Source organism: Fistularia commersonii, chromosome 8, assembly GCF_037954325.1.
Source record: "Fistularia commersonii isolate RoL2024-O1a breed Wild chromosome 8, RoL_Fcom_v1.0, whole genome shotgun sequence".
Classification (NCBI taxonomy): Eukaryota; Metazoa; Chordata; class Actinopteri; order Syngnathiformes; family Fistulariidae; genus Fistularia; species Fistularia commersonii.
Window position 1 is genome coordinate 16,736,760 of NC_141291.1, and position 15,741 is coordinate 16,752,500.

Below are 15,741 nucleotides of genomic sequence, written 5' to 3' on the forward strand. Positions count from 1 at the left end.
AAATCAGCCACCGCACAAAATCCAATTGTTGCAGTAAAATAAACATGTATTGTTATGCCACTTTTTATGAGCCTATTGTGTTGAGTAGCAATAAATTTATAAGATTTTATTTTTACCATAAAAACTACAATGGAAATCATCCACCCGCTTGGAAAATTTATGGGTCACAAGGAGGAAAACATGAATAAGCTTCCCTACGTATATACAGTGGGACAAAAAAGTATTTATTAAGCCTCCATTTGTGCAAGTTCTCCCACCTAAAAAGATTTGTTAAGCATGTAGTCTTCATCATAGCACACTTCAACTATGAGAGACAGAATGAGGAAAAAAAAAAAAGAAAATCACATCTGATTTTTTAAGAATATCTGCAAATTATGGTGGAAAATAAGTATTTGGTCAATGACAAACGATATTCACAATACTCATATACCCTTTGTTGACAATGACAGAGGTCAAAATTTTCTGTAAGTCTTAACAAGGTTTTCACACACTGTACCTGCTTTTTTGGGCCATTCCTCCATGCAGATCTGCTCTCGAGCAGTGATGTTTTGGGGCTGTCGCTGAGCAACGCAGATTTTCAACTCTCCTGAGATTTTCTATGAGGTTGAGATCTGGAGACTGGCTAGGCCACTCCAGGACCTTGAAATGCTTCTTACAAAGCCACTCCTTCGTTGCCCGGGCGGTGTGTTTGGGATCATTGCCATGCTGAAAGACCCAGCCACATTTCATATTCAATGCCCTTGCTGATGGAAGGAAGTTTTCTCTCAAAATCTCACAATACATGGGCCCATTCATTCTTTCCTTTACACTGATCAGACGTCCTGGTCCCTTTGCAGAAAAACAGCCCCAAGGCATAATGTTTCTACCGCATGCGTCACAGTAGGTATGGTGTTATTTGGATGCAACTCAGCATTCCTTCTCCTCAAAACATAAGTTGAGTTTGTACCAAAAAGCTCTATTTTGGTTTCATCTGACCATAGAACATTCTCCCAATCCTCTTCGGGACCATCTAAATGCACTCTAGCAAACTTCAGACGGGTCTGGATATGTACTGGCTTCAGTAGGGAGGACACGTCTAGCACTGCAGGAATTGAGTCCCTGGTGGCATAGTGTCTTACTAACGACAGCCTTTGTTACTTTGGTCCCAGCTATCTGCAGGTCATACACTCGGTCCTCCCGCATGGTTCTGGGATTTTTGCACACCGTTTTTGTGATCATTGTGATCCCACAGGGTGAGATCTTGTGTGGAGCCCACAGTGGAGGGAGATTATCAGTGGTTTTGTAAGTCTTCCATGTTCTAACACTTGCTCCCACAGTTGATGTCTTCACAACAAGCTGCTTACCTATTGCAGATTCAGTCTTTTCAGCCTGGTGCAGGTCTACAATTTTGTCCTTTGGCAGCTTTTTGATCTTGGCCATAGTGGAGGTTGGAGTGTGACTGTTTGAGGTTGTGGACAAGTGTCTTTTATACTGATAACCAGTTCAAAACAGGTAACGTGGAGGACAGAGGAGTCTCTTAAAGAAGTTGCAGGCCTGTGAGAACCAGAAAGCTTGCTTGTTTCCCAAAAGTATTTGCTCACCTGCCTTGACCCGTATATGAACATTCTAAGTCAACCCAAAGGTGTTCATTGGGTCGTGGTCAGGACTCTGTGCAGGCCAGTCAAGTTCATCCACACTGTACTCCATCATCCATGTCTTTATGGACCGTGCTTGGTGAACTGTCAGGTTGGAAAAGGAAGGGGATAGCTCCAAATTGTTCCCAACATTGGGAGCACGGAAATGTCCAAAATGTCTTGGTTTGCTGAAGTGTTCAGAGTTCCTCTCACTGGAACTAAGGGGCCAAGCCCAGCTCCTGAAAAACAACCCCACACCATAGTCCCCCCTTCACCAAACTTCACACTTGGCACAATGCAGTCATACAAATACCGTTCTCCTGGCAACCCCAGACTCGTCCATCACATTGCCAGATGAAGAAGCATGACTTGTCACTCCAGAGAACGTGTCTCCACTGCTCTAGAGTCCAGAGGCAGCGTGCTTTACACCAATGCATCCGACACTTTGCATTGCAATTGGTGATGTGTGGCTTGGATGCAGCTGCTCAGCCATGGAAACCCATTCTATGAAGCTCTCTGTACACTGTTCTTGAGCTAATCTGAAGGCCACATGAAGATTGGAGGTCTGTAGCAGTTGACTCAAGCAGAAAGTTGACGAACTCTTCGCACTATTGACTGTGCAATATTTAGGAGCGAGGAAATTTCCCATCTGGATTTGTTGCACAGGTGGCATCTTATCACAGTTCCACACTGGAATGCACGGCGCTCCTGAGAGAAACCCATTCTTTCACAAATGCTTGTAAAAGCAGTCTGCATGGCTAGTTGCTTGATTTTATACACCTGCGGCCATGGCAGTGATTGGAACACCTGATTTCAATTAATTGGATGGGTCGGGTGAGTGAGTACTTTTGGCCACGTAGTGTATGTGTGTGTGTGTAAGTATGGTTAAATACATATGTATATATAAAGTGATAGTTGCAGAAATCAGACACTCTAAAATGTCTGAAAATTAAATCCACACCCCTGATGAGCTACATTTTTGATCCGAGCAAACCTCATATATTCAGGTAGAAATTACAATGAAATAGAAACCAATGCAATCATTTGAATTATATACTGTAGTTTCATTGGCTTGCAAATCCAAGAGTCGGATCAAACACTCACGCAAATAAAAAATTTACTGGTTCCCCGGTAAAGAAAGGTAAAATTTAGAGACAGAAAATAAGTAAGTTGTAATTTTACATAATAGTTACAACAGTGTTTGATTACGCCACTTGGAAAAACAAACGGCAATCAGGAAAAGTTAGCCACAATTTTCCCAATGCAGAAAGTGCATCAATCAAAACATGGCGAAGGGCAATGAAGGAGCACCAAAATTGTCAGCTTTCACGTAGCTGAAGACGGACTGGATGCAGTCGGATCTGCTCATGCTGAAAGACACTGATTCTCATACAGAGAGCTTGGAGTCTAAGCTCTCTGTATGAGAATACAGAGAGCAATGACAGTGGATGCAATGACAGTGGATGTATCAGAGGGTCTAAGCCTTAGACCCTCCGATGCAACCCATCGATGCATCGCATGTTTCACTTCTATCTTCATTACCTCAAAAGTGTTTTAAGCAATTACTGCAATGACACACACATAATGCAGTGTGTGTATATGGCGGGTAGGGGAGCACTATGGTTTCAATTTGTAGAGAGCTGATTTGCGGCTCCAAAGTGCTTAACACTGGATTATGTTCACCCGTTCATACCAATAACGGCAGTGCTGCCATGTATATCGCTAACCAGGCCATCAGGAGCAACTTAGGGCTCAGTGTCTTGCTCAAGGACACTTCGGCATGCAGACAGAAAGTCAAGCTATCAAGTTGCCGATTGGATGGAAGCCCACTCTCCCAACTGTGCTACAGCCACCTCCTGATCTAAATGTTCAAAAAAAGAACTGAAATATATGTTATGTTTTGATTCCTGCCCAAATATATCAATTAAATGAACTGAAATGCTCAGGGTCAAGAAGATCTTGATTTAATTTAGAGAGCCTGCCTTTAAAAAATCAATTTCCTAAGGCAACAAGACACCACGTTTTACAAGGAAACCATTTGTGACCACAGCTTCTATGTGGATACTCTTGTTCTGCTACATTTATTAGTGCATACTATTATCATTATTGTTATTATTATTTCAGTGTACTTGATGAATATTCCAACACGTTTTGCAAGAGAACTGAAATTATTCCAAGCTCTGTGATTGTCATGACATTATGAAATTTCAGACTGTTCCTCTTTTCTCAAAAAACAGCAAAATTCATCTTATGGGAAACACCATATGCCAAAAAAAGAGTGCATGACTTGTAACTCAATAGCCCTAGGGTTACATTTCCCCAAACCTTCACAACGTCCAACTGTAACACGAAGCCGTATTCTGATGCTCGACGCAGGGGAACAACAAAAACATTCAGTTTCAATGCTTGTCTATTTCTGCTTGTTCTGCCTATAAAATAACTTCAAATTGCTCTTAGGTAAACAGAAGGACATTTATGTCCACATGAATGTGTATGAAGCACCCAGAACAAACACACTTCCTCTGCCCCTTCAGTCACCAGAGGCTTTAAATCACCTTTCACACCCAAATTTCTCAGTTCTCATACATCCCCTAGTTTTGCCTTACTTTTCAACCTCCTCCCTTCTCTCTCTGTCTTTTTCTCTGTCTCTTTTTAATTGAGTGGAGATAAATACCTGCGAACTTCCCGATGTCTTCACCAAAGAATGCGACAGGAGGAATGTTTACCGTGACACTTACGCCATTCCTGATGACTGTGGTCATCTACATTACCGGAGCGGGCGTTAGCTGCAGAGCAAACGATGGGGTCATTACAATAATGGCCATAGTTGACTCAGGCCACAAGGGCATGCTGAGTCCCGGTTCATGGGTTCACAGGTCCACCACCTTTTTTAATACCCGCATAAGCAGGACATTCTGTCGACATCACATGTCTGGTAAAAGAGTTCCTCACTGTGCCAGGGACACCAAGTTACTTCTCAAAGTATTTGTCATTTTTGAATGGAAAACTGACTCTGAAAGCCTCTGAACATAACCAATGCAAAATAAAAATGCTGTTTTTCGATCATGATTTCAGTATTGGATCACTGTTAGTGACTGTTATGATTTTAGCATCAAATGCTTTAAATCAAATAAATCTCCCATCACATGACAAGGAGTTAGGGATATTGATTGGAGAAACTGATGAGAACGTTTTTTCGTATGTTCTTATTTTGTCAATTTCGTCATATTCTTTTTAGTTGATCCTGAGTTTGGTCGCAGAGAGATACAGATTTCAAAACTCAACACAGATGTTCTTTTTTCCTGAAAAAGACATTAACACAGACGACAGGTCTGCAAGTCAAATATTGAACCTGCTTTTAGTTTGGTTTCTCTTCACCATCACCTGCAAATAAAACGTACAAAACCCTTGAATTTGTCCGGATAAATATTCAAAAGTAATAAAGTGCATTGCATTCTGTGATCATAACATGTGAAAGTTTTCAAGACTTGTGATCAGTCTTCAAAAATTTTAGAAATGTAATTTAAAAAGTATTTCATTGATTTAGTCAATCCGTAATACAGTATGAAAAAGAAAACACTTGGGTGTTTTTGAAGTGAAATTCACAGTCAACCATCAATCACGGTGTTTCAGACAGCTGTTCATGCTGATGTCCAGCTGTTTCACATCAACTTACAGGCTTTGCGCGTATTCGCTCATACCACCTATGGCATCCATGTGTTCATAGTTATTCCTCGAGTGTAATTGTGTCAGTCCTGTTCTCACAAACCCACTCACTTCTGCAGGCAGCAGGTGTTTTTAAGTTTCAATGGAATGAGTCTATGGCTCCAGTTTTATTTGTAAAAAGGGACTTGAAAACGAGGGGGAAATGGGGAATCTTGCTTCCATCTATGCCTCTTTGTCTCTTCTCCACATATACAGACCTTATATATACAAACGCCGCTTCGCTCAAGCACACACACTAATTCCTGGTTAATGATCTCCTCTGTGAAAACTCCCCATGGACACTTAAACATAAGACAAAGGCTGACAGCTTTACAATGCTTTAAGCAGCAGATTGTGATGCAGGAGTAAAACATATACTCTCTTTGTCTGCTTCCTTTTTATGTACGATCCCACACACCGAGATACACATACACTGATACAAAGCACATGCGGATGGACTCAAATAACACTTGTTGCAAATGCAGTTGCACGGGACATATTTTAAAAGTTATTGTCTAAAGAAAAATAAATCAATTGAATTAAATGGAACTCCCACGGTTGCTTTCCAAAACTTGTTTAAAAAACATCACTGTATTTAATCATTGGCCAAATCACTGGTGAAACTTGAATGTTCGTGTACCGCGTGTTTCTAAGAGCTTCAAACAAGGCGCTCATTATCTTGGAAATACTTTTGATGAGCTGCTTCTTGTTGCGCAGCATGGGGTCAACATTCCCTCAAGCAGGTGGTCAAACTCAAATGTAGTGAGGCAAGCCAAGACGTGGAGAAAATGAAACTTGTTTAAGATAGACAAACACACACACACAGAAAAAAAGACAGATATAAGAGAGGAACCTGAAGCTCTGCACCAGCCCACTTAAAAAACAGCAGCGCAAACAGAGCAAATTCCTCCATGCCTGCACCCAGGGGTGATAAATGGGAGCCATGGGCCCTAATCAGATGTTTTGCTAGGGTTATCAGTCCCGTTCGATCGATCGCCGGGAGTTTCGCTACACTTCAACCCCCTTCACACTATTCCATCTCATGCCTCTATCACTCCAGGCGGCTGGAATGTCCGATGAAGACATGAGAGTTGATGAGAGAAAAGGGATGAAAGAGAAAACGCAGCAAGAGACGCAATCTTAATCCTAATCATAACTGCCATCTTGTTAAGTCAGAGAGTTATGGCGTGAGAGGGAGCGATATCATCAGGCTGGGTGGGCGTGGGGGAGGAGGAATGATGTATGCTTGTTTCTGTCTGTGCATGTGTGTGTGTCTGTGTGTGTGTGTGTGTGTGTGTGTGTGTGAAGCTGTGTGACAAAATGATGTTAAGTGTAAATGGAATGTTGTTTCATAAATGATAATCTGCTGATCTTAGTCAACCAAGTCTATGTGTGTGCGTGCGTGCGTGCATGTGTGTGTGTGTGTGTGTGTGTGTGTCCATCTGAACACCCCGTTAGATGCATCAATTCCTTAACAAAGGTCCACACAGTCATGGGACCAGTCATGAAACACATAACACAAGACTTACAGAAAAATAACACCATCAACAGGAGGTAAAGGTTAGTTAGCTCTGAAATTAACTTTTTATACTTACTATTCACTACTTGGCCCGTAAGACGTCCTCTTTTGTGACAAAAAAATGAGCCAAGCTGAAAAAGACCTAATTCACCAAAGCAGAGATGTTTGCCCATCAGGACTGTTTGTTTCTTGAAGCAGTTGCATGTTTTTCTAGAGAGCTTGACAACTACTGCATCCCAAACATGAGAAAAAGGAAGTACTTTTAAACACAGTAATTGGATAAGCAGAATTATTTGTATATCTTGGGCCATTCGTTAACATTGCTACAAGTGAACTTGTAGTGACAGTAATATATCTGATACTGTAAACAGAGGAAAACAAACACAGCGGTTTGTAGTTTGCTAATGTCATTTTTCTCACCATTGTAGAAAGGCTCCTACTGCCAAGTTTACATCTCAGAAAGGGTTCTGTATTCAGCTAAAACATATCTTGCATTCCTTGCTTAACTTCTGGCTAATACTGTTTACGGTTTGCTGGAAGTTGAGGTAAAGTGGCGGGTGGTCCTCTGTTCTAGTGTTTAAGGCTTTGCAGGAAGTTTTTCAAGAAGGTTTAGAGAAAATTTTCCAAATCTCCTTTCTGCATCAAACAATTGACTCTTTGATCGAAGCCAGCTAATTATTTGATCATGCTGCGGCTTAGGGACACGTTTTGCTGCAAAGGAAGTGGTTTACCTGGACTAAGACACAGAGAAATGCAAGCCAGGCATCATAAGACAAGAAAAACAGCCGTCTAATACGGGCACTACATTTCATAAAAAGACTTAGGCTGTCTTACGCAGCTAATCTCCTAAAAACCCACTTCTTAAACCGTTCTTTTTCGGCTGTTGACTTAGGTGAAAGGGGTAATGACAGACAAAACATGGGCATGTTTTTGGGTGCAAATGGAGGTAGAAATTCAGAATGTTTTATTTAATATTTATTAAAAAAAAAAAAAAAAATTTTGGGTGGCATCAGTGTCACATTTACAATAACAAAAAGCAAATCCATGGCATTTATTTCGGGAATATTGAATGATCTAAACAACTAAATTCAAGCTTGTTGGGATGAGCTGAGCTTGTATAAGCCTAGTGTTTGGTCTGATGGGATGACTAAACAGTAAATGTGTTTTCAGTAGTTACCAACCAGCTTCAGGTGTAGTGCAATGATCCACTATGCCGGACCCGGCTGACCCTGAGGCTGTACAATGAATGACCGTCTTTACGTCCCAATCCAAAGTCGTTATGTTCACGCTGAAATGAATTACATTTTCCTTCATGCCTGTAACGTTGTTCACCCATCTACTTGGTTTTGGAGCCATGTATGATTTCTTTAACCACCTGTTTACATCTTTGAAATGAGACAATTGTCCCATCTGTATCTATACTTTTCTTAACAAAGACACAGAAACATGTATTGCTCCCATGTATGCCACATGGGAGAAGAATTAGAGTGAGCCACATAAACTTGTGCTGACTCACTGGAGGGCTGTAAAACACTGGAGAAAACTGTACCATGATGAATTTGATCAATGACACATGTTTACCCTGCTGTGATATGTAAAAATGGCTGCTATGGAAAGGCCATATTTGCCCATCTGTAATGATGTAAAACATCAAGAATACATGAATTTGTACATCTATAACCATGGAAATTATACAGTGTTGAACAACACCTTTCCCGACTGACTTTGTCTCAACACCTCACATTATTATAACTCATTTATCACAAAACTTCTCTTAACCTATGACAGATTTAATAGAAAATCAATGTGATGATGTTGCTCAGGTTTGGAAACGTGTCTAACTGAGAAAGAAAACGACAACGACACTGCACTTGAGGTGTGGAGCGTCCGTACTCGTCTTCTCTCAGAGCTTTAGACAATGTGCGTTCCCCTGCATTCATCACTTGACTTCTGCATGAACATCTGTGGAATCACAAGATTTTAAGCTTCCAAAGAACACAATAAGAGATTCAACGCCATCACAGTGAACAGTCCACCATTTTATGGCCTGTGTTGAATAGCATCCTCCTGCTTCCTCTCCACACCTGAAGAACCCCAACAAGCACCAACCTCCACTTCCTTTCACGCAGACCTGGGAAAAGCCCCAACTTTCTATCCACTAAATGTACCGTATTTCCAACATTTCCTCCAGTATTCTGAGTATACTCTGTTTTAATAGGAAATCTCTCATAGGAAAGCAAACCTTCGTCAAGGACAGGAAATTTAGCTCCATCCTATATGGGATGTTATGTCTATAGATCGTTTTGTTCAACCAATGTGAAACTGGTTCGCTACAACTTATAAGTAGTTGAAATGACAGGTAGAAACATAAACAATTAGGTTTTTCATTTTTTTGGGGGGGAAACAACCACATCTGTGTTTGGCTGTGGCATGTATGCCTCTGACAGCCATGTGCATGTGTAAATTGTGCATTAACAAAATCGATCACCGGGATTTCATCTGAAGCCCTTGAGAGAATAATTGGGGCGGTGGAGGAGAATTCAGCGAATGTAGAGGCGGGTTGTGTGTCATGAAGGGTATCTAACGACAAAAAGTATAACCAGATCAACCATGTGACCATGAATGAATATCCCCGGATCATTACAGAAAATTCCCCTTTGTGCTACCCAGCGGAGAACAAAGAACGAAGAGAGAGCAAACAAGCAACAGGAGCTTTGGCTGCACCGAGCCAAGCCAAACTTGGACAGACTTCCACACCAGGGGAGGTCCGTCCAAAGACCAGATGAAGCTTGATTAAAAATCACAAATGCGGAAAACAACATGCATGGATTCAAACTGAACGTGTCTTTTACATTTTAAAATTGATTACTTGCCGGCGTTGCGACGTATTGCATCAGGGGAATCTGTTCAAACAGAGGCCCCATCTTGGACAGATTTATAATGACATATCAATAGATGTCAGGGTGCAAAAATGTCTTTGCTGCAATCCAAACATAAACATTCCTGACTTTTTCAGCCTTTCTACATTTTCTTCGATCACTGACAATTACCAGTGGGAGCAGGTTTGGATGTGCTTCTATGCGGTGATGTGTTCAAAGTCTTACAATTTCCATCTGTCAATTTGTCAGATTGTTTCCTGAAATGTTGTTCATACTTCTCATTTGAGAGCTGATTATGTCATCCTGCACTCATTTCCTCGGGCTCACAAATTTAAGCTTATTTTGCTTTATTTCTTCTGCCAGCCAGCTCTGACTGACACCTATCTGCCTGCACGGCCGGCTGGCAACTGGAAACTCCATGGAAGCAAACTCATCACAGTTAAGCGCAGATGACAAAGGAACAACATTTGGACTTCCTGTTGTTTGACCCATGAAACCAAATCCGTTTCTGTTCATCCTTGACTCACCAAAACCACAAGGTAACAGCTCAACCACAAAAGCCAAACCTGATATGAATAGTTAATTTTCCTCTGCAGGCTATTAGAGTCCACACATTGGTTCTGGATAATACTTCAGCAGTATGTCATTTCTCATTTGCTAAGTGAGTGTGGACCATTTCACGCCACATAATGCCATCTTGTCAGAAATGTACTAGGAATTTTTTTTTAAATGTCGTCTCTTCAAACTGCATAGTTTTTTTATTCTTTATAATCATCAAAAAAATGTAAGTATGCGTATCTCATAGGAGTCTTTCAACCACTGCACTGGCCTTTGACTACAACTACAGTACTTGGCTGACTAATGTAATAATGCAGTAGTTCCTCCAAGCAAGTTGAGCATTAAGGAACTTGAAGTAATGAAAAATGACTTTTTTCTGTCTTTGTAACAGAAAACGTGACAAAGTCCACATCTGACATGTTCACACAAGTCCTTCACTGGAGTCAACAGTGGCCAGCGCGATTACTGGAGTGCACCAGCGCGCATTAGGACATGTTGAGAGCTGCAGCGTGTCACACAGCATGACTCACACGGTGTCGCTACACTAGACCTCAGTGGAAAGCAGGACGTCCGCAAGGCAAACAGTGATCAACATGCTATTTTAGGAATGAAGATGAAAAAGAGGAACGGAAAATACACTTCTACTCCCAAATCTTCAAGTTTTCCACCTCTTGCCCCACTTGTTTTTGAGTGGGTCATTCTAAGCATATGATGAAAGCTCAGGAGAGGGGATGACCAAAAGAGACGTCAACATGAATCACGTAGCTGGACTTTGGCGGTGGCGGGAGTGGCGGGGCGGGGGCATGCGGTTAGCAGAAAGGGCACTCGAGACTGGATATGAGGAAGGGGCTCTTAAATCTGTCAGTGGCCCTTGAGAATACGTCCAAAAATAAGCTCTGAATCTGTGCTAATGGTACAGCTTGGCTGTGAAAGACATCAGCTCACCCTCTGACTTAAATCACTGTCATCCTCTTATTTTCTGCGGGTCCATTTGTAGATGAAGATGCTTCTGTCCACATGAAGGGAGGGCATAAACAGGTGAGTTGTCTTTTAAATCAGGTCATTAGCGTAAAACGGAACAACAGGCTACATCTTTACTTTTATTTGGTTTAAGTTGAGCTGGGTATTGGTCAACTATACAGTTTAAGCATGGTGATGTGCTTTAATCCCGCTCCATAATTTCCAAATTCATCATTTGTTTGACTTCTTGGCTGGATTTTTGTGTGTCGCTGGTAACACGTGATATCCAGGTGTTTTGAGGTTTTTTTCTTGTTCTGTTTTTTGTTTTGTTTTTTGTTTTTTTTTGTCCAGTATTAAAACAAGAGAGACCACCCAGGAGCGTTTCAGTCTTCTTTCAGCTATAGGCACCTATTTAGATATACTTTCGATAGATGCTTTTGTTGGAAAAAGAGATCTCCAATTGGCCGAGAGACACGTTAAAAACTAATCGGATGAAGATGACACACAGTAGTCGTGCGAGTCTTTATTTGCAAAGCAGATGGAAAGCCTTGGCCTGTCCAACATTAATTACAATCACATTCAGGGAGGAAGCTGTCCCTCCTCCAGGGCGCTTAGGAACTTTCTGTGCGAGAGAAGATGGCAACCTAATCCCCCGGCCACCACAGAAATCTGAGGGAATTGTCAAAAGATGCACAGGACGTGATTAATCAAAGTGGAGGGCCAGATGTGCAAAGCAGTAGTATAAAACCAAGCTTCCCGAGCACGGTGATACACGAAAAAAGGCATACAAACGCCACGCAATTGCCATCATATTCCTACACAGAAGCCAACAGAGGGGCTCTAACATTTGGGAGCAAAGTGTCGGCCTTCTTCCCCCTGACTATCTGGTTTTCATCACTTCGCGTTGCAACACCAACACTCCGAGGACCAATAAGACGAAAAGCATTCGCTTTAGGCGATTCATATTCCGAGGGCTCTTCATGTGTGGCACAGAGTTTCTGGGAGCATTAACGCGTATTTAAAAGGCTTCTTCTTCGGAGAGCAGCTAAAAAAAAAAAGTGAAAAAATATCAGACCACATTCTTGAGCTGTGATACATTCTCACAGTTCATGACAATGCCCTTAGTTCCCAAAGAGACTGACAATCCATCTGTTTTAAGCGCTCTTGTTCAACAGCGTCTGACTCTGGCAGCGCCTCTGTTTATCTTCAGATGCTCTGTTTGGAGTCTCCAAGTAAACACTGGAGCTGCTAATGGAAGGAAGGGCTTTGGGCTTTTTGTTCCAAGCTCGTTATGATTAAAGTGTCCTTTATCGTCGCTGAGGCTAATATTGGATAACACAAACAACGCCGCGTAATTTAAGCGCCAAACAAACTCCAACATCTCACCGCGCTGGAGGTCAAATACAGGAATAGTCCTTTATATACAAATACCAGCGGCGGTGGTTGGTGGTTTGTTGAGGACATATAAACGTTCAAGTCAGAAAACGGATAACACTGCCATGCACAAATGAATGCATTTACGAACGAATGAATGAATGAACGCATTTACGAACGAATGAGCTTGAATGACAATAGTTTTTGAGTTTTGTTGGTGACAGATCAGACCTTATGATGTCCCGCTTCAGCGGTCTTGGCGCGCGTAACGCGGTGCCGGTTCGGATCGAGAGCGCGTCAGCTCCGGTCGCGGAACATGACACCACTTGTTTTAAAACCCTGCGTCATAATCGCACATCACATATTTTTTTTTTGTTTGTTTGTTTGTTTTTGATCGAGTTGATAGCGGATTTTATTTTAAAAAAGTTAGAGGGAGAAAAAACGGATATAAAATATCCACTTCATCCCAGCCCAGCTCGAACCCAACACCTGTTCACCTGCGCCTTCCAGCAACTTTACGCACCAAGTCACGCGTGACGCAAATCCGATCGGGGTCTTACCCAAGTTGACGAAGCTCATCACCATGTCTGCGTCGTTCAGAAAGGCGGTTTCTTGATTCGTGGCCAGAGGTGGGCTCTGGGTGGTCCGCATGGACTGATAGCGGTCCAGCACGCCTTCCACTTGGCTTTTCTCCTCGCTAGATATGGTGTTATACAGGTCCAGCATGAAAAGCGGAGCAGAATTGTACTTGGCGTGTGACAGATGAGGTCTGGGTCTGTGCGGCAGGCCGAGGATGGACAGGATCTCTTTCTGCATCTCCCTCCTCTCGTGCGTCCGCAGCCGCCGGTGGATGAAACCCAGGTGCACGTCGTTGTTTCCATCCAGTGAATAGTTCCCCCCCGCGACGGGGAACATGCAGTAATACGCACTCAACCACAATCCGGCCAGGGCGAGCCAGCAGCTGGTCATGGTGTTCGTCCCCGCGGTGCTCCCTCTCTCTCTCTCTCTCTCTCCCCCTCTCTCTCTCCCTCTTTCTAGAGTCCCAAGTGCGTCTGACTCGGAAGCTTCGGTGTCCTGAACGGGGGAAAAAAAAAAGTGCGCAAAGGTAATCACAGTCTGGCCGTGCGCGCTGGAAATCGGTCGCAGCCACAGATCAGATGAGGGAATAAACTGGCGTGTCAGGCCATTTGAAGTACTCCCCGAGGCGAAACGCGCAGAAAAGTGTCGGTTCTACTTTCATTTCGGACTCCAGCCCGCGGGGCGTTGCTGCGTCAAGACAAAGTGCACCATGTAAAAACTTTATTCAGAATTTTGGGTCAGGAGACTAGAAGAAGATCACCGGTAAATGTCTCTTGTGTGAGAAGCCATGTCGAGTTTGCTCTCCGCGCTTCTGGTTCCTTGAAGCTGCCCGGTGACACGAACCTCCCTTCGGGCGGTGAAGGCAGTCCAAGGGACGGTCACGCTCTCCTGCAGGCTGACAGTGGAAGTCTCCCAGGGATCAGCAGGTTGCGGTCCATAATATCCTTGCGCGCCCGTGTGTATGCGTGCAGGGGCGTGTGTTTGCGTATTCTGAAACCGCCCACTCTGTGCGCACTTCGCCAGAGGTGGAGCTCTCCGGTATACGAGCGAAAACTCCGGCCACCACATCCTTTTGATAGGAAACGTCATGTTTGTCTGCTGTGCTTTTGTGTACAAAAACACGCACGCTGTCCTTCTTGATCTGCTGCAAAAAAAATAAAAAAAATCTTCTTGTTTTATGCTGTAAACTGGGGCTGGTCGTTTCTTTTTCAAGTGTTTTTGTCCGTTATCTTGGGCAGCGCCGTTAGAACAACAAACTGCAAGTGTAGTTGTAAATGATATTTTTCAGAAAAGAAAAATATCCGTCTTGAAGACGCGCGTAAATGATTTTTATGCATCTGGAAGGCGCGCAGAGCCGAGAATGCGCAGCAGCTGAGCAAATGTTCCCCAGTTGTGGCACGACCCCTGACGATGGACAGGGAAATAGCAAGCGACTGCTTCATCATCTGAAAGGCTGAACGGAAAAACAACCAAATGACGCATGTTAAACCCTTCCTTACAAATCAATATAAATATCAAGATATTCTTCCATATCACACCGGGAACCCGTGTCTGATAAGATTTTATTATTATTCCATCCCCTATTCCCCAACTTCCCTTCGGTCCTTTCACCCAAACGTGTTATGTCTCCAAGGTCCCCTCGGGTTTTGATGGCCCTGAAGATAAGGCCCAAAGGTGTCCAGATCTCTGGATCTCTGCTGCCGCCAGGGCCGCTCTTATCTGTGCGTGAGGAGTGAGAAGCAGCATCAAAGCGGCTCATACCAGCACACCGTTGAACATCCTGGAAATAAAACATCCACGTAGAGTTTTAACTGAAAGTGACATTGCCTGCTCTGGAGGGTGGGTTTTTCCCTGTATAAAGTCAAGGATGACATATTCTAAAATATTTCCTACCTAATTTACAATATCACAATTACTAGGTACTTTTATCGAAGACTCGTGTGAACAATTCATATTTCATTGTATTTCTTATTCTTCCTCCTTTCTACTATTATCTATTACTGTTATGTTTTTTACTTGAAACACTGGCACAACAATTTCCTTCGGGATGAATAAAGTTGTTCTCATCTCATCTCATCTCATCTCATTACTCTTTTCACTGTGTTATCTTACAGAGAAGTATTGCTGATCCAATTTAATTGTGTCGTTTATCAAAAGCCCCATTTATATGAATGATATTTCCACAATTAATACAGATTGATGGGCTACACTGGATCGACCAAGTCAATTTAAAAGCAAAGACTTTGTGGTTTAGTTTTTAAAAATTGAATTCCTTCATGATATTAATGTTGGCTATGGCTTCTCTCGCTGCTCATATTTGCACAAGTCCTCTGGAGAATCAAGTGCAACTTGTTTTTTACACTGTGTGAATCCTTTCGGAGGTCATATTTGTAACCATTAACCTCCGGCATGTGTCACCAGCGAACACAAGCCAGCTGCTTTCCGATGCAATTATCCGGTACTAAAGTACATACTGTAAATTTATACAGGCACTACAAATAAAGCACTTCAAACTTTTAACTCCTTAACATTTTGTCTGACACTTGAAACTGTA

General features: G+C 42.6%; 1 protein-coding gene across 1 annotated transcript in view; it reads right to left on the reverse strand.

The window, feature by feature from the left end:
* The window catches only part of bmp6 (bone morphogenetic protein 6), a 47,830-nt gene extending 33,704 nt beyond the window's left edge, over positions 1-14,126 (reverse strand). The window contains exon 1 of the mRNA XM_086151421.1: positions 13,169-14,126. Coding sequence (XP_086007547.1) covers positions 13,169-13,577 — 409 coding nt within the window. The 5' untranslated portion in view covers positions 13,578-14,126. The remainder of the gene's footprint in view (positions 1-13,168) is intronic.
* Positions 14,127-15,741: the final 1,615 nt, after the last annotated feature.